This window comes from Fulvia fulva, chromosome 3, assembly GCF_020509005.1.
Source record: "Fulvia fulva chromosome 3, complete sequence".
Lineage (NCBI taxonomy): Eukaryota > Fungi > Ascomycota > Dothideomycetes > Mycosphaerellales > Mycosphaerellaceae > Fulvia > Fulvia fulva.
Window position 1 is genome coordinate 6,162,124 of NC_063014.1, and position 17,959 is coordinate 6,180,082.

At 53.8% G+C, this 17,959-nt stretch overlaps 7 protein-coding genes across 7 annotated transcripts; 3 read left to right on the top strand and 4 right to left on the bottom strand.

Annotated features, from left to right (window-relative positions):
• Positions 1 to 270: 270 nt before the first annotated feature.
• CLAFUR5_08776 (uncharacterized protein) lies at positions 271 to 1,101 on the bottom strand (the record flags this gene model as incomplete). The annotated part of the gene is made up of 2 exons (XM_047907924.1): positions 271 to 882; positions 928 to 1,101. The coding sequence occupies 2 exons, from the start codon at positions 1,099 to 1,101 to the stop codon at positions 271 to 273; spliced, it is 786 nt and encodes a 261-aa protein (XP_047759465.1).
• Positions 1,102 to 1,862: 761 nt separating this feature from the next.
• CLAFUR5_08777 (uncharacterized protein) lies at positions 1,863 to 2,945 on the top strand (the record flags this gene model as incomplete). The annotated part of the gene is made up of 4 exons (XM_047907925.1): positions 1,863 to 1,962; positions 2,016 to 2,436; positions 2,490 to 2,642; positions 2,696 to 2,945. 4 exons carry the CDS (start codon positions 1,863 to 1,865, stop codon positions 2,943 to 2,945), a joined length of 924 nt encoding a protein of 307 aa, XP_047759466.1.
• Positions 2,946 to 4,062: 1,117 nt separating this feature from the next.
• Positions 4,063 to 8,034, bottom strand: CLAFUR5_08778 (uncharacterized protein; the record flags this gene model as incomplete). The annotated part of the gene is made up of 1 exon (XM_047907926.1): positions 4,063 to 8,034. One exon carries the CDS (start codon positions 8,032 to 8,034, stop codon positions 4,063 to 4,065), a length of 3,972 nt encoding a protein of 1,323 aa, XP_047759456.1.
• A 637-nt stretch (positions 8,035 to 8,671) lies between these two features.
• Positions 8,672 to 9,939, top strand: CLAFUR5_08779 (AN1-type zinc finger protein 1; the record flags this gene model as incomplete). The annotated part of the gene is made up of 4 exons (XM_047907927.1): positions 8,672 to 8,820; positions 8,872 to 9,099; positions 9,244 to 9,554; positions 9,689 to 9,939. The coding sequence occupies 4 exons, from the start codon at positions 8,672 to 8,674 to the stop codon at positions 9,937 to 9,939; spliced, it is 939 nt and encodes a 312-aa protein (XP_047759457.1).
• A 3,004-nt stretch (positions 9,940 to 12,943) lies between these two features.
• On the bottom strand, positions 12,944 to 14,543 carry CLAFUR5_08780 (uncharacterized protein; the record flags this gene model as incomplete). Its single annotated transcript, XM_047907928.1, has 2 exons — positions 12,944 to 14,185; positions 14,325 to 14,543. The coding sequence occupies 2 exons, from the start codon at positions 14,541 to 14,543 to the stop codon at positions 12,944 to 12,946; spliced, it is 1,461 nt and encodes a 486-aa protein (XP_047760006.1).
• Positions 14,544 to 14,759: 216 nt separating this feature from the next.
• Positions 14,760 to 15,231, bottom strand: CLAFUR5_08781 (uncharacterized protein; the record flags this gene model as incomplete). Its single annotated transcript, XM_047907929.1, has 2 exons — positions 14,760 to 14,900; positions 15,022 to 15,231. The coding sequence occupies 2 exons, from the start codon at positions 15,229 to 15,231 to the stop codon at positions 14,760 to 14,762; spliced, it is 351 nt and encodes a 116-aa protein (XP_047760005.1).
• Positions 15,232 to 15,832: 601 nt separating this feature from the next.
• Positions 15,833 to 17,725, top strand: CLAFUR5_08782 (uncharacterized protein; the record flags this gene model as incomplete). The annotated part of the gene is made up of 1 exon (XM_047907930.1): positions 15,833 to 17,725. The coding sequence occupies one exon, from the start codon at positions 15,833 to 15,835 to the stop codon at positions 17,723 to 17,725; it is 1,893 nt and encodes a 630-aa protein (XP_047759838.1).
• Between the last annotated feature and the right edge of the window lie 234 nt (positions 17,726 to 17,959).

Below are 17,959 nucleotides of genomic sequence, written 5' to 3' on the forward strand. Positions count from 1 at the left end.
AAAAGAAATTACCGTTTGCTGTAAGTGAAGTTATGTCGACGCTACGTAGTGCTGGCACAATACTAGCGTATCATTCCCGAGGAGAGTATGAAGGATCTAAGTCAAGGAGTGTCGCCACGACACCTGTTAGAGTGACTTGTTGTGGCGGTTCGCTCCAAGGTTTGTATCTTCCGCCACTCCAGGGACCCTCAAGTCATCTTGTCTGTTCAATGTCCCGCATCGGCAGCAACTGAGTCATTTTGGTGTCTGCCCCTGTACGCGAGTCGACCCCTAGACATCGGGGTCGTCAACTGCCTCCGTCACCGCATATTGGAACCAACCACGGCCTGTGTGTGGATCGCCGCAGTGCGGACACTCGCAACGGGCCGTGTCTCGTGCTATGTATTCTCTGAAGAAGTTCATGCACTCCGGACATTTCCACAGAGGCTGCTTGGCTTCTACCAAAAGCTCCTTGGAAAACGCCACCTGTTTCTGCAGGACCTCCACTGCGAATTTTGGACATTGAGCCATGATCTCAATGAGAGCTTTCTCGATCTCGCTAGTACCTCCGAGTAGGCCTTGAGTGACGATGTGCCGGACAATGGTCTTGCGAATGGCCTTGGTGGCTAGCTCCGCCTCGTAGGCCATGATGATGATGTTGGCGAGATCCTCGTCAAAGATTTTCTGGAACAGGGCGCGGCGAAGCTTGTCATTCGAAAGCTCTTGGAGACCGACTATATCGTACTTGTCTGCCAGTAAGGCGATGCTGCCGTGGAAGGTTGGCGGGACTATCGGGGGATCTTGTCGCGGGCCATTGTACGAGAAAGTGTACATGTACTGGATCAGCGCCTCGACATGGTCAAGTTCGTGTGCGGATAGATCGTGAGTCTTCTCAGATGCTTCCTGTCATGAGGTTAGCCCTGTGTCTGGTGGGCTTCATGTCATGACTTGCTTGAACTCGCCATTGCAAGCCCTACCGAGCACTGATGAGTGTAGCGACAGCACCACTCGGTGGACCGGCCACTTCTTTCCCTGGCAAGTGATGGTGAAGTCTGACAGAGTGACGCTCTCTGCGATCTTGGCGAGGCCGTCGCAGAAAGCCATCTTCTGATTGTAAGCCATGATCAACTCTTTGAGGTGGTGCTTGTTGATGGTTCGGAGGCGTTCCTGCAGAGCTTGAAGAAGTTGCACGTAGGTGAGAAGGTTGTGCTTGAAAACGAAAGGCAAGTGATGTGCACCAGGCGTCAGGGTCTCGTGCTAAGTAAAGCACAAATGGTGAATGTGAGTGTGACGCGTGCATGTGAAACTCGGCTTTACCAAGCGATGGACTGTGCTGCCGTCCTAGAGCACATGTCAGCAGCCGTCCTAGAGCACATGTCGGCAGCCGTCTGGAGTCCTCACTCGCGACAACCTCGAGACGGGAAAGAACCTGGCTTCGGACAACGGGTCTCTTGGGTATGCATTAGTTCGTCACACCGTTCTCGGGTGGTAAGAAGATGAGGAAGCGGTTTGGATTATCGGCCATGGAACGCATTTCCCCAGTAGCGACAGCGGCGGGTTGTGGCCGGAATGTCGTCCCGACCAAGACAGCAGTTCAATGCTGTCGAGCTGGCTATCACATCTTGCGATTGTAGATGATGCATGTCAATTCCTTGTTGATGTTGGCTTGAAGTCGTTGCTTGCATGTGATCTTAGTGCGCCATCAAGGTTGCATCAAATATTGACTAAGCATTTCAATGGACCCTGATTTGTCGCGTCACCCAGAAAGTGGACTGCTGGCAACAAGCAAGGCAACACCATACCACCACCTCCCCTTCGCGACATCAACCTTTTGACGACATATAGCGACCACACCATAGTCAGCTCCGACCCGCGATCGCATCATGGCCGCAATGCTCCCCGCCGGTGGCAGCGGACGCGACGGAAACCACCCCTACAGCTACGACGAGCCCATTGAAGACGACCTGATAGATCCAGATGATGGTAATACCAAACCATCACACACTAACCCTCATACACCTAACAATGTCACCTAGCCACCCTCGACGACCTCGAAGACCCCGCCTCCACCCACGACCGCGCACCCCTCACCGGCAACATCTCCAACCAACAAGCCAACCAAAACCACCGCGCCGCAAACAACGCGACGGGATACCTCAACAACTCAATCCCCGGTGAGGATCGGCGAGCGCCAATCGACACGATTGATGAGTCGGTATGGGATACATTGAGACGAGACTTGCTAGCGGTATGGGAGAAGATGCGACAAGTGCTGTGGCCGAAGTATCTCCTCGGCGGGATGATGGCGCGAGGAGGTGGAATGGGAGGCGAGGGTGAGAATACTGGAGGTGCGGAGGGTGTGATGGGGTATGTGAGGGGGATTGTGGGCAGGTGGCCTGATGCGGATCAGTTGTTGGAGGGAGGGATGAGTGATGGGCTGAGGGATTGGGATCTTTGGTATGATACGAAGGAGATGATGTGGTTGAGGGAGGTGCTGACACTTCTTACAGGGGACCGTTACTCTTCTGCTTACTGCTCTCCTTCCTGCTGAGCTTGAACGCCCGAGACGATCAACGCTCGCTGGTCTTCAGCGGTGTCTTCGCGACTGTATGGATTGGCGAGGCGGTCGTGACGCTGCAGATCAAGCTGTTGGGTGGTAATATGTACGTCAACCACCATCCGAGAAGTTCTGACTCGCGCTAACATGATTTAATAGCTCCTTCTTCCAGTCCGTCTGCATCATCGGCTACACACTCTTCCCAATGGTCATCGCAGCACTTCTGAGCGCACTACGAGTACCTACAATCGTGCGGATACCAGTCTACAGCGTGCTTGGACTCTGGTCGTTGGCGGCGGGAATCAGCATTCTTGGAGGGAGCGGGGTGGTGAAGAACAGGGTGTCGTTGGCTGTTTATCCGCTGTTCGTGTTCTACATTGGACTGGACTGCTTATGCTTCATTTCGTAGAGTCACAGCAATCTGATGCGAACTGAGCACCATCAAGCACACACGACTCTCGCCGATCCAACTTCTCTGATACTCAGTCTTCTTCCTCGTCGCCTGCGCAGGCTTCTTGTCCCCTTTTTGCCATGAGACATGGTGCTCTGACAGAACTTCCCCTCCACTTCCAGTCGAACGTCCCCCCGGGGGCAATGTTTATTCGCGAGTGACTGTCACGCACTCTCAGGCCAATCCCTCAGACCCCCCACTCCTCCCACCTCCCACACTCAAGCATCAAGCATCACAATCCCAATCCCCACACCCTCGACACTAAGATCCCACTCACAATCAGCCTCAGCTTCAACCTCCCCTCCTCTCCAACAGTAATCCAGGATATTCCAGGACCTTTAAACTCACACAAAAAATCCCACACACACCCCAGATTCGTCATAGTCCCCCTCCAATAATCCATGACAAGCTCCCAGCAGACAATTCGTCCACGCATTTACTAGGATCTGGGGATGAAGCTGCAGAGGTGGAGGGAGGAGGGTGATGAGGAGGCAGAGGAGAGGTCTCATGGTCGTAGTCCATGGCTCGCGGCTCGCGGCTCGTGGCTCTTTGTGGCGGATGTGGTGGGGTGGTGGGGTGGGGGGGGGCCGGTTGTGTATTGAGGCGAAATAGGGAGATGGGGTAGGACCGGGTGTGGAGGTGTTATAGGGTATGGCGACGCCGATCGGATGGATTGAGGCATTGCATTGCACTGCATCGCTGGCCCACGGCACTCGTACACGTATCCTCTGGCCTTGTGCGGGTTTGGTTTGAGACGAGTGGCGCCATTTGGTAGAACTAGTTCTGCATCTATCATGGCCGAAGGTCTTCGCGCACGCCAGATTGTCGGGGGTAAGGGATATACATTTGAAGCGAGCCTTGATGGATACTGGAGAATGTAGAGAGGAAACCCATCTCGTCTTCATTGCACCATATACTCTTCATCTTCATCTTCGTCTTCATCTAGATCCATGTCATCTAGATCCATAAAACAGATCAGAGTGGCGTCAGTATAGCATTATGCACCCACATCCCTCATAACCCCTTAAAAATGCTCTCCGAGAACTCCTTAAAATGCATCTCACTTTCGTTCCACTCACCACCACCTCCCCTTCCTCCCCTCCAGAATCTCCTCCCACCGCTCCCTCTCCCTCCTCTCCTTCCTCTCAGCAGCAGCTCCAAGCCCATACGCGACGCAGCTAGCGCCGAGGCCGACACCGAGTGCCCACCTCATTCTACTCCTGTAGGACTTCCACTTCTTCTTGTACTCCTTGACCTGCTCTGTACTGGGTTCGTGATGATGACGCCTCCTCTCTTTCCTCGAAAGGCGGGAACCAGAGAAGACTCGCTCTTCGCGCTTGATGCGAGGGTTATAAGAGTGCTTTTGATCGTAATCTTTGAGAGAGTCGGTGAGGTTATCGGCGGAGGTGGTGTTGTCCCATCTATCGCCGACGAAGCCGGTGGGGGAAGCGAAGGAGCCGGTTTCGGGTTCGATTGTGCGGGTCATGCCGTCGACTGGGTTGATGGTTGTGTTGGGAGTCTTGGTTGTTGACGTCTCTTCCGTGGCTGGCTTGACGAGACCGTGGTCGACGAGGGATAGTGCGGGCGGGGAGTTCTTCACTTTTTTGAAGACGAGAAGGTCCTTCGTGCCGTGGATGACTTGGTAGCCTTCACGTTGGAGCTCTGAGAAATGAGGCACGAATCGCGCTGGCTGGTACAGTTGAGATAGTGCTTCGGGGATGGAGATTGGATGCTCGTTGCCTGTGAAGTTGGAGGATGTGGTTGCGGTCGAGAACATGTCGTTTCCAGAGTCGTATGCAAGAACTTTGTATACGGGTGGCTCCTCCCAGGTGATGCCGAAGGTGTTCAGCTCTTCTTTCGAGCTTGCAGTTTCTTGCTTACTGCGGGCGATTATTTCGGTCGGGATGAGACGAGGTGCAGTATCATCAACGATGCGAGCACTTTGGGAGTCCAGGTCATGACCAAGCTTGTTGGCGATCGAGTGTCTCATCTTGCCAGAGGACTCTGCTGCAATGAGAGCTTGCGCTTCGTGCGCCGCTTTCTCTTGTGCCGCGATTTCAGCTTCGAGGTTGTCCTTACGGTAGCCATATCTTTGCTCGTATTCATAGTCTGCCAGTGCCTTACCAAGATCAACGTCAGATTCGACCTCAACGACCTGCTGTGCTTGCTTCGTGGTTCGTGACGCTGGCTGACCGATCGGCTGGCCATGGTTGACATCGATCGTACCGTACTTGCTCTCGTAGGGTTTCTTGACTTCGCGGACAAGCTCTTGATTTTCCTGCTTCTGAGCCGCCTTCTCTGCCTCATGACCAGTAGACTTCGTGGCTGTGTTGTGCTGTGGCTGCTTGTACCACTTGGCATTGTTCGCGTATTTGGCCACATTCGCACTGAAGTCACCCTCAGCCTGTGTGGCTTCGACGGATCGTGCAGCAGCAGCAGCAGCAGGCCTCCACGCTTCCTCAGGCTCCTTCTCCAACTCACGTATCCGCTCGACATACTTATCGCCTTGAGCACTACTTTGTTTGAACATCCTGTCAAGTTCCTCTCGGAAAGACTTGACTTTGCCCACATATCGTTGCTTCTCAACCTCCAGCGTGTCTGTTCGATGGTTGAGAGCTTTCTCGAGCTCGGCTTCCAGGTATCTGATTCGCTCAACATGCTTCTCCGAAGCAATAGTGCTCTGCTTGAACGCCACATCCAGCTCGGATCGCAGGTCTCGGGTCTTCCCCTGATAGCGTTCGCGCTCAGTCTGGAACTTTTCGACCTTGGAAGTCTCTCCGGCTGCTTTCTGAGCCCTCTCAAGGTCCTGCTCGAGGCTTCGAATTCGTTCGGTATGCATATCTCCTTGCACGCTGCTCTGCTTGTAGGCTGTGTCAAGCTCTTGACGCAGCGAGCGGATCTTGTGTGCATATCGATTCTCGTGAGCTTGCACGAGGAACTTTTGCTCTTTGACTTCAGACTCGAGCATAGCATTGGCCTTCTCAAGCGTGGCATTCTTGCTGGCGTCTCGTGTCTCGATGGCAGCCTTCTTTTCAGCTTGCTCTGCTTCCCATGCAGCTCGCTTCGCGTTCATGATGTCAGTCCAGCGTGCTCCAGTTTTCTTGGCTTCGATTGCATCCTCGACAGCTGACTTGGCGGCGTTCTTTGCATTAATATCTGCTGCGAGATCGATTTCTGGAAGACTGGTTCCGCGTGTACGCTGAACACGGTTTGCTTGGAGCAGATCAGCCTGCTTCTCCCAGTCCCTCGGCACATTAGTAGTCTTGTAGTTAATGGGTTCTCCAGTCGACTCATGCGCTGCGGAATCATCCAGCTCGTCGGCAAGACTGAGTTCCTTTGATTGCATGCGCTCTAAAGAAGGCTGCAGTGACTGCTGCAGAGCCGAACTTTTCTGCGGAGGCGACGTCGAAGTGAGATTTTGCTTCTGTGACAAGGCAGTCTCGAGACCAGTGCTCTTGTTCGCCTTGTCAAAGACGAAAGCACCCGTGGGCTCTCCAGTTGCAAGTTTGGCTTCCGTAGCGTCAAGGTTCCTCAGCTGCTTGCTGACCTCGACCGACTTTTGCTCAATCTTAGCCAATTCCTTCTTCTGCTTCTCGATATGATACAGACCACCTTCATGCTTCAGCAGCGCCTCTTTCTTGTCATGTAGACCGTCGAGCTCTTTCTCAAGCATGATGCGCGTCTCCGCTTGGTCCCACGGACTGCGCTTGATGTCAAGCTTTCCATGTCGATAGGCGCGATCGTGTTGCCGCTGTTCGGTAATTGTGTCCCGCTTGGCCTTTCCTACAGATGCGCGTACTTCAGCCGCAGTTAGTGAATTGAGCTCGTTCTTTGGCACCATGGCAACAGATGATGACTTCTTCGTCTTCGGCACGACGGATGTGTTGATGAGCGATGGGAAGTAGACCGATGTCTTATGAGCAGGAGGTGGCGTAGTTTGTGTGGGCACAGGTATTGCCGTTCGTGCTTCCTTTGACGTATTCGAAGGAATGTCCGCTGCAGTTGACTTGACAGCATCCATGTTCTCTCGCAATGTCGACGCTAGTGCTCTTAGATCAGTTGCAGCTCCAGGCTCTGACGAAGCAGTGGGCGTGTCCATCTTATGCGGCTCGCCGGACTTTGGATGATCCAACGCCACCATGCGGTTCGAGATAGGATCGTACTCGTAACGTCTTGTCTCATTGCTCACAGAGTCCCATTCTTCTTTGCGAGCCTTCTTGTTCCACGAGTCCCATGAAGTCGATGATGAATAAGAATAGTTGGTTAACTGGCCATTCGGGGTTTCTGGCTCAGGTTCAGTAAGGATGTTCTCAGGGTTGTACGGAAAGGTTGTGAGTTGACCATTGGGAGTTTCGCCATCACTATCGACAGTCTTCTTCTGCGGCTTTGCATTGTCTACAGGCTCTGGAGACGGTGTTCGTGGTGCTTTGGGTATGGGCTTCACATTTGACTGTGCGGTGGACTCACTCTCCCTGGGAGTCTCCTTCGGCTTCGGCCAGCGGGATAAACCCATTTCCTCACGCATCCAGCTGGGGACTAGTGGGCTCCAAAATGGCTCGAATCTTCGCCCAAACACAGCCTCGTAGGGATCCGTCTCGAGACGCTTACGCATGGACTCCATCTGGTCTTTCCACTCCTTCTCACGTTGACTGAGCTCATAGCTGTCTTCTTCGGCATTTTCCTCACCACCCTTCTTGTCGCCATCTTGGCTGTATCGCCACCTCGGCCGACCAATGTGATGTGCTAATCTTACGTGCTTCGGGCTGAAGAAGGGACGTTGCTCGACATCCCAGTTCCATCGACCTTTGCGTCGTAGCTTGTCGAGAAGCTTTGCTCGTGTCTTCAATGTACGGTAGCGAACGAAGCGGTGAAACATCGGATCGATGTGAGAGGTGTAATCACATCGACGCCAACCCCAGAAGCTGCGTGTTTGGGAGCAAGCAACACCGCCACGGAGGATGGAGTTAGTCGATGCTCGGACGATGTCGAGGGAGCCGGTCGATAACGATCGTTTGCGTAGGCTGTACTGCAGCTGAGGAGGTAGCATGGTGATGTGTGCAGCTCCGCCGAGCTCGAAGCACGCGATGGGATGGGTTGGTCAGCTCGTGGTGTCGTTACCGGAGCTTCATCAACGATCTGACGAGATGCTGGACGTTGCCTTTAGCAAGCTTTCTGGTACCACGCGAGCAGCAAGGAAACAACGATGCAACATGAAATGAGCAGGAGAGGCGCTCGGCAACAAGGACACGATGTAGTGGAGTGGATGGTGAGATGGAGCTCTCTTTGTGCCTCGTGCCTCGCCTCGTCGGCGTGTCGTGTCGTGTCGCTGCCCCGCGTTGTCTCCACGCACGATGAGCCTAGCGTGGCAAGCACGGCTCCGACTCCCGAGAGCTGGGCCGAGCCGGAAGCATGAACCCTGGCTGTCGCATGTGATGGCTGCTCTTTGGATACTGCAGCATAGCAACCGCTCGTGGAGTAGAGTGAAGCGCACGTGCCTTCTCGAGGCCAGTGAGTCATCTCAGGCAGTCAGGGAGCTTCACGTAGGTCAAAGCCGCCCTCGCCTTGCGAGCGGGACCTCTTTGATCGACAGTCTTCGGCCTAGAATCTTCTTCGCCTGCTGAGTGAGCAATCAGGCTGTCGATGAACACGCCGTGCACGCACACCAGCCGCGACCCACAATAATCATGTCGAACTCGCGCCCATCCGAGCCCCCCACCGACGAAACCTTCAGCAAATTGGCCGTCGGCGATGTCGAAGCGATAGGCGCGCACTGCCAAATGACCTTCTGCCGGCAACTCGACTTCCTTCCCTTCAAATGCGAGAGCTGTCAAGGGTGTGTGAGTATATCCGCATGTTAAGGAAATGCCTGACTGACGCATCCCAGCAAATTTTGCTTAGACCACCGCACTGAGACGGCCCATCAATGTCCCAAAGCTGGCGAATGGGCGAGGAGACGAGCAGATGCCAATCGCGGAGCCGCATTACGAGGCTACACACCTTCGCCGAAGCCAAATATACTCACACATGAGCAGCAGTGCTCGGAACGTTCTTGCAAGACGTTGATCGATACGCCGTTGGTGACGGCGGTGCAGTGTGACAAGTGCAATTACAGGTGCGTACGATAAGGGCACCAGGCAAGAAGCGGTGGCTTGGACAACGGTGGATTGTTGGGGATACGTACTGCACGACGCGCTCGCTCTACCGTCTCGCCATCTTCTATGCTGCTGGAGTATGGCTGACACCATCCTCCTCACAGATACTGCCTCAAACATCGACTCACCCACGAACATAACTGCGCGAGCATCACCCCGAAAGGTGCACGACCAAGCAACGGACCAACACAGAAAGAGAAGGGCTTAGCCGCGTTAGAAAAGCTGAGAGCATGGGGCGCTTCAAAGACGGCCAGTCTCCCGCAGACCAAGGCGAAACAATCCGCCGCAGCGTCAATAGCCGCGACAGCAACTTTGAAGAAGACGGCGAAAGGGGAAGACAAGATACCGCAGGATAAGAGGATATATCTCCATGTGGAGGCCTCGTCAGATACCATCACTGCGAAGATACCGAAAGGTGAGTCACTGGCTTGGACGAAGACGGATGACTGGAGCCATCCAATGCACGACGCGCTCCACGTCTCTCCGGCGTCTTCGCTGCAGCCCAGCCCACTCCCACACCGGACATTGCTAACACCCTTCTGTCTGTAGGCAACTTCTTCTACAGCTCCGAATACTCCATAGGCCGCGTCCTCGACCTCGCCGCGAAGAGTCTACAGGTCCAGAACATGAACAACCGGAGCGAGAGCGAGGAGGACAAGTTGAGAGTCTTCCACGTTGAAGGTGGGAGATTACTGGAGTTTGGAGAGAAGCTGGGGCAGAGCGTGCAGACGGGAAATACGATTGTGCTGTTGAGGGGAGTGGGCGCGGGTATGGCGAAGACGCCAGAGCAGACAAAGTGATAACGATGATGGGCGTGACCGATGGTCAGCTCCACCGGAGGAGCTGCGGTGTGTACAGGAGATGCATTTGCTGTGGGCTTAGCGAGGCGCGGCATTGAAGAGATGGCATTAGATTTGCTGAGCTTAACGTCCCAAAGTAGTATGAATTGATGAGTCCATGATTCTAGCCGCCAGGCACTCACGGGATAACTACCCAAAATCCTTCCCCGATGCCGTTGTAAACATGAAGGCTCCGATCGATACCTCTGACCTCACCCTCCCACCGCGAGACCGAAGCGTTACCGAAACACACCAGCAACCCTCCAAAGCGCCCAGGGAAGGAAGAACGGTGGGAACATCATGGGGCAGGTGACGCCGAAGATTCAGGGCGTGCTCTACCTTGATACTTGTGCAGCACTGGCACGAACCAGCGACAAAATCAACCCATATGGTACCCCCCGCCAAATGACCACAGCCCGTGCTCTCAATGCTATCAATCCGGTCCTACTGTCTGCGTTGTGGCTGTTGACAGCAACGTTGTGGTGTTTAAGGGAGAAGCTACAGCTCAGAACTTGTTCATCACAGCTATATGATGCATTCCTTCCCATCACATCAATTATGACCGGAAGACCACAGCATCCTCAAATACTATCCAGCACCCTAGTGGGGTGGTCTTTGGGTCATTTAGACGTAGTATTGGTGCTTATACCGGTCGCAAGCAGTCAGACCGAAATGCTGGCATCGCCAGTAGGTCAAGCCATCGCATGAAATACGGCCAGGAGGTGCTGAAGCTCTGGCATATCATTCATCATGAAGCTTTCATGGATTCTGGACCAGCTGGGGACAGTTCCGGTCCTTGTGGTCATGTCCGGAATCTACAGCGTTGCAAGACTACCCCGCTACGATGAGGCGCTCCCATCTCACGACCTATGACCGGAAGGCTATGATACTCTACAAGACCTTTCACAGTACCCTTAGAAAGGATTCCGAACACTCAAGCATGCGGTTCGGTGATTGCAAGCATAACCATACAAGACGATCCTCTGCGCTCGCTGGAGCCACGAGTTGACTATCCCGTCACCTAAGGTGTGACGAGATGGCTATGACGCGCTCAAACACTGTTCAAAACACTGTTGTAGATGATCTTTATTGTTCGGGTGAGGGCTCCGGTGCGTGGGAGTGAGGTCAGGCAATGTGGCCCTCTGCGCTTACTGGAGCCACGAGCCAACCGTCCCATTACATGAAACTCTACCGGAAGGCAACAGGACTCTCGCGAAAAATTTCAATACTATCGGAATGGATCTGGAGGTCGCAAGCTGTGGCTCCGGGGCCTAGAACTACTGGTGAATGAGACAATGCCGATGGCCGCTGGTGTAAGACAATGAGAAGCTATCGCATGGTCTCCAATCGGAAGGTTACACAATTCTCAGTGATCGTTGTAATCGCTGTCATGATCAATTATGAGCCCATAAGCAGTAGCCCCGGTGCCGTTCTAGTGATCAAGGTAATACTGATATTTGCTAGAACTAGACCATGCCAAGCCATACGATGATCTTCGACCGGAAGGCTATACAACTCTGCAAGGTCGTTGTTCTAACTCTGATCCTCGATTCTGAGCCCGCAAGCAGTGGCTCCGGTGGCTTTATTGGTCTCCCAGGTAGCGCTGCCTGCTGCTAGCAGCACATGATGCCAAGCCATCTTGTGAACTTTAAGCGGAAGGCTACAGAACTCCGAAAGCTCGTTGTCACTATTTATAAGCCGGCGAGCAGTGGCTCCGGTACCGATGTGGTAATCGAGGTGATACGATGTATTGCTAGCATCACATGTTGCCAAGCCATCTCGTGGCTATTGAGCGGAAGGCAATCAGAAATTTTCGGGATGGTTGTTGTGAATAGAATCATCGATTTTGAGCCTGCAACCGGTAAATCGGTGGTTGTAGGCTACGGTGATCGAGGTAATGCTAGTGGTCCCTAACGGTACATGATGCTAAGCCATCTCGTGGGGTTTGACCGGAAAACCACAAGACTTTACCGGATTGTATTCAGTCCTACGACGATGGATACTGACGCAGCAAGCAGTGCCTCCGGTGCTCAAAGTGGCGACGATAAAACATTCGCTCTCGGCGCTGTGGCTGGAACATCTCACCTTGGGCTGATGACCAACTTCATAGCTGAGCCCGAGTCTTAACTCTACAATGACCCAGATTCTCCCAGCAAGCTCCACAGCCCTCGCCGATGACTTATGCTCTGGCATGATAAAGTGGAAGTCCTTTTGTTAGTATTGCCTCGAAGCACTGGGTATAGCGAACATCAGAACTTGTTCCAACGACACAGTTCCCGCTCACAAAACGTGGGAACACCTCCAGATACACCCGTTGGGCTGTCTTGTCGTACTCTGGATCCAAAAAATCCCGGTCCCCAAGATTTTAACTTCTGCCGATGAATCAGCCGACCAGTACAAGCTCAAAAGCACCCCTCAAGCTAATTTGTACTGTCATAGACGCCCACATCATTCCCAGACAAAATCCACGTTTCGACCGAATCCGTCCAGAACTCCACCCACTAATATCGAATCTTCTTCAAATCATGCAGTCTCACTACACAACGATCAACAAACGCTACGAAGTTCTTCTAATGCCGTCTGCGACGACTCCGAGGCCTAACTTCGCCGTTGCCCCAAATCGACTTTTTGCTGATTATGGCCGATAGAGACTGGATCTCCTTATCGAGGATGCTGGAATTCACATGAAGACATCACAGCATCATCGCACAAACCTCTCCAGATCTTCCTGTGGACCCAGCTTCTGCATCGAATCAACCTTGAGAACGTCGACTTTGAGGCCCTGTAGGCAGAGCATTGAGGCTTCCAAAGATCTACAAATGGACCCGCGGCGATCGATGCGCACTATCCATCTGGCACATGAGCTGCTCTCATCTCTGCCCTGATCCCCATGCTGACATTCCAGTCGTCAGAATCCCCCCCACAGTACTTCATCCCGCCCAGCAGCGAGCGGCCATGCAAATTATCACCTCAGCCGAAAGGTCTCGACTTCTTTCCCGCTCGCCTCGTGCTCGTGTACAGCTTCGCCATTCATGATGCCGTACATATAGCAAGTCCCAACGAACTCGTAGTCCCCAGGATATTGCTCGAATTCGCGAAGGACGACTGGCCATCGGCTGCCATAAAGTATGGCCACGATATCGTCCTTCCGAGTAGTCTGTGGACCTAGACCAACGTAACGGGAAGTTGTTTTGAAGACCATCCGGTTGTGGCTTGCGTTGGCCAGTGCCTGCGCAAAGGAGGTGGCGGACTTGTCATTTCTGCTGAGATACTGGGCCCACGGCTCAAGTTCATCGTCGGGAAGTGCTAACCACTGTTCTTTCAGGGATGTGTACGCCAAGCATGCAGCTCCGGCTTCTGCCTCCTGATAGTTTGTGAGACTCTCCGTTGTGCCCGCACACAGCACCATAGCTGCGAACGCGTTCCTATTTGCAACCCCAGCCGAAGTCCCGGCCACAAGTGCATCTGCCTCGGCGATCAGCTGCACGATTGAGTAGTCACGCCTAGACGCTAGGCGCCAGACAGTGCCTAGGTTCTGCACTGAATCAACAGCGATTCCCGTTGTGCGAAGAATCGACGGCTCGTCGTTCAGTTGCTGTGTCACGAACTTACGACCCGCACTAGCATTATGCCACAGGCCCTGAAAGCCCATCGTGTCTACTGCCCCATCCCAGGCTACATGCTGCGAAGGTGCCCAAGATGCAATGTCATCTTCGTTGTTCTCCACTGCCCGGTGCGTGACAAATCTCAGAACTTCCAAATGCTCCCTTTCTTGTACGATATACTTGGTCGCCGGATGCAGCACAGTAGCGAGGGAGGCATTGTAGTCCGCGGCAAGAGCCACAGGTGTTTCAGATCCGGTGTGCTTCTGGAGAAGACCAAGGATAGCGAATACGTGATCTCGACGGTCGAATGCGTGGAAGGCGCGTAGGTCAATAAGGAGATCCATGGCCTCAGGCGATCTTAGGCCGGAGCCAAACAGGCCGTGTTGGCGATCTGCCCAATTGAACAAAGGGAAGATGCTACCGACAGGATCCTTGATATCATCGGCAATGTGATGCCATTTGTGACGCAGCCAGCCCACGACTCGCAAAATCTCATCAAGGCCAATGTTTAGCGCTCCTACGCAACAGGTGTTGCGCGATGACAGCGCGGCTTCTTGTACCACCCAGAGACGCGAGAACCACTCCAAGTACAAGAAACTGACCTGGGAATGTTAGCGTTGACTTGATCTTCGTTACGCTTTGACCCTCTCACATGCACGTCTTCCTGCGTCGAGGGACCGTAGGGCAGGTGAGAGAACAGCAAAGACAAGGCCGGCCCTCTGCTGCACAGATCATACTTACAAGTGCAGATGTATCGTACTGGGCCTTCAGATGGCTGTCTAAATATCGAAAATATGTGTTTTCATCATAGAGCATGTCGCGCAGCAATGCGAAGTCCTCGGTTTCCTCTCGAATCTCCTCGCCGATGGCACAAATGGCTGACAGTGCTGACTGAGTATATGGCTCTTCCTCGCCCAGCCAAATCAGGTTGTGCGTCGTAGTGCCATAGATGTCTGCCATAATCGATACTTGCTAACTCCTCTCCTCGACATCGACCTGATTAATGCACACAGCGTCAATCCACAAGACACCTGAACACCATAACGTCAGCTGTGATGGGACACCACTACCTGAGGTGATCTACGTCTCTGGCCGGGGTTAGGAGCATCGTTGCTCGAAAAACATCAGGGTCGCAAGCGATGCCCAAGCACGTTGATACGATCGTGGCGCATCAGTCTACTTACGCTGACAATGTCTGTGTCGCATGCGTCGCAACACACGCTCGGAGCTTTTGGGAATACCGATGAGTAGGCCATGCAAGAACATCGTGGCTCGGAGCTTAGGATCGCCCCAGACATATGAGATGGTCTCGAAGACCTACCAATGTCAGCTGGATGTTTCGACACTGGGGCTACCGCAAAGACGCGCATTCTGGCTGCTAGCAGTGCCCAGTGTTTACAGATACGCCTGGTCCGCTGGTGCTGGCATGCGTGCTTACCGGCTTCGGGTCGTCAAGTAGCGAGACGTGCCTGAAGGTCCCTCGTACGGGATCGTCTTTCGCTCCTGCTGCTACGACCAAGAGTCGGATCTCCTTGCGACTTGCATCTACAGCCTGATACAGCCGCGCTCTCTTAGCTTCCGGTGTATGCTCTTTGAGGCGCTTCGAGCCACGTTGAGGCGTCGACTCTGCGGATCGCTTTGAGGGCATCTTTGCTCAAGCCTGGATCTGGAACGTGTAATCACAGCTGATGGAAGAAGGTTTCGTTCTCGACATCCAAAAGGTCAAGTCGCAGAACAAAACCAAGTCATCGCGGCGCAGCTCAGTGTGAGGCTGAGCTTGGAGGTTCGCCCTCGCACGACCGGTCCAGAAGGCGTCGTGAATACAGGTAGTGCAGGTATCAAAGTAAGAGTACGCAGTCCACGAAGAAGCGCTTCCAAGATAGTGGGTTACTGCAGCGCTTTTCTGTTCTCAAGTGAGGGTGGTTGGAGAAGTGTTGTCGCTGTGAGAAAGTGATGTCGTGGAAGTCGTGCAACTCGAAGGAGGCAAGGAGGAACATTGAAGCTTTGGTGCTTGACCAGGGTCCAGGGTCCCCGAGCTTCGTCATCGCTGCCCTCACATGGCACATGCCGCGAGATCGCGTCCTGCAGTCCAGATAACACGACAACACACCGTCACCACCCGCAGATACATACTGCCTTACACATGCAAATCACATGAAACATGCTGCCGTGATTGCGTGAGGTCGTGGCGCAAGATCCAGGCATCCAATGCATCCCATCGGCACGGCGCAGCTGCCACGTAGTCCGCCATGACCAGCAGCAATGTCCGGAACAGCTCCACCCATTCGACGGCCTCCACCCTTAGACCTCGCACAAAGCGCCTCATATCCGGACTCGACGAGGGTGACGAGACCGCCTTCGACCCCATCAATGCCAGAAGCACCCGCGTAGCATCACCTTTACCTTCACCCTTTGATAGCCGATCAGCCTCACTCATACCTTCAGCACATCCACAGCGAACGGGTCCGACGTACCAAAGGAAACATGCTGTCCGAAGCACTGGATCGCCGACTCGAGCCGGATCTGCCAGACAAAGGAAGTCCGGAGCTGACTCGCCTAACCCATTGGCGGGACTATGGGGTACTTCGTGGAGTACACTGCAAGGCATAGCATCCGACTTTCTGGGGAGTGACCTGTCCTCGAATGAAGGGTCGAGCCAGCCGAGAGCCAGGCGACCTCTAAGCCGGCTGGATAGTCAGCGGACAGGGTCATCCAGCGCACCTCCGAGTCAATGGGGACCCTCGATACCGACATCGCATCCTCAAGGCAGCGACATAGGAGTTGGGTCGAGAGACGAACAGTTGGCAGCATTACGAGCGCAAAAGAGGAAGGATATGTTGACACGGCAGGAGAGCAGCTATCCAGATGCTCTGGGCAAGTTCAAGCGGAGGCTGTCTGATGATCGAAACTCGGCGTCAGCACCGCCTGGCGACAATGAGGATCGGGAAGCTTTGGTGTATTTGCACCATGTGAAGAAGAGCGACACAGTGGCGGGGATTACAATCCGATACAACATAGCCGCAAATGCATTGCGCAAGGCGAATAGAATGTGGCCGAACGATGTTGTGCAGGCGCGGACTACATTGATACTGCCGGTGGATGCGTGTGGTGTTAAGGGCAGACGTGTGTCAAGTGCAGAAGGAGATCTGGACCTGCTGGGGTCGGAGAGTGAAGCATTGTCTTCGATGCAGGCGGAAGAAGTGCCTACTCCCACGGCAGCAATTCCGATCCCGAATGGCACAGCGGGGCGAGGAAATAGAGATCGCACAAACTCGACATCGACACACACGACCTCCGCCGATGGCTCTGTCATTGAAACGGAACCTCCTTGGCAACACGATTCTTGGGTTATGCTACCAGGTGACAGCAAGCCTACCGAAATCGCACGCTTACCCCGAAGAGCACTGGGCTATTTTCCTCCAGCGAGACGGAAAAGCAACTCATACTCTGATCTCGACACACCATCAACGTCGCTGGACCTCGCACGTTCGAATACGAATGATCACAATCCAGCATCGTCACCGCATCGATCGACTCCACTTCGACGCACGCACGGTCGACGAGCTAGCAATGCTATGAATGGCTACTTTCCCAACTACCTGGCCGGGCCAGGTGGTGTAGGCAGCATGGGAAGGAACGTACACTTCCCTGGTCCCGCTCAGGATGGTCTCAACAAGATGTTCGCGAAACACTTACCAGACGTCGCGCCACCACGGAATCAACAATCTCTCTATCAACCTGACTTACCTCTCTACACCGACGACGCAACACCAGCCGCATCCGGCAATGCTACACCAGCATACCCCACTGGTCCTAACCTGAATCTGAACCTCGAGAATGTGGGCAGCGTTATCGAATCTTGGGTACGCCGTCTAGCGACCAAAGCTGTGCACACCCCTTCAGACCGCCAACAAGCTGCAAGAGCTTCTGTCGGCACACCAGGGAAAGGTGCCGGCGGAATCGGAGATCTGATCGAAATGACAGATGAGTTTGAAATCGGTGATGATGAAGATGAGGATGACAGAGGCAGAGAAGGATTGCTTGCCCAAGCACCTGCAGTGGGTGTGTTTGCGAGTTCTGCTACGAGCTATTTCGATGGCGCCTCTGCGAGGGGGAGGGGGAAGAGTGGGAAGAAGGATTGATAGATGGAATGAAGCATGAACTTGAGACTCTGTGTTGCAGTGCAATGCTGTCACATGTCCGGGAATACCATTGGTGCTAATGATGAGATAAGGCATATGTGGATGTCTCTTCTGTGATTGCCGCAATTGCCTTGTGCACATTCGTCGCTGCCATATCGTTATTCCCATGTTCCATCCGGCAATAATGGAAGCACGCTAGACCCCACGATCCACATCGACCAATTGAGAAGCAGC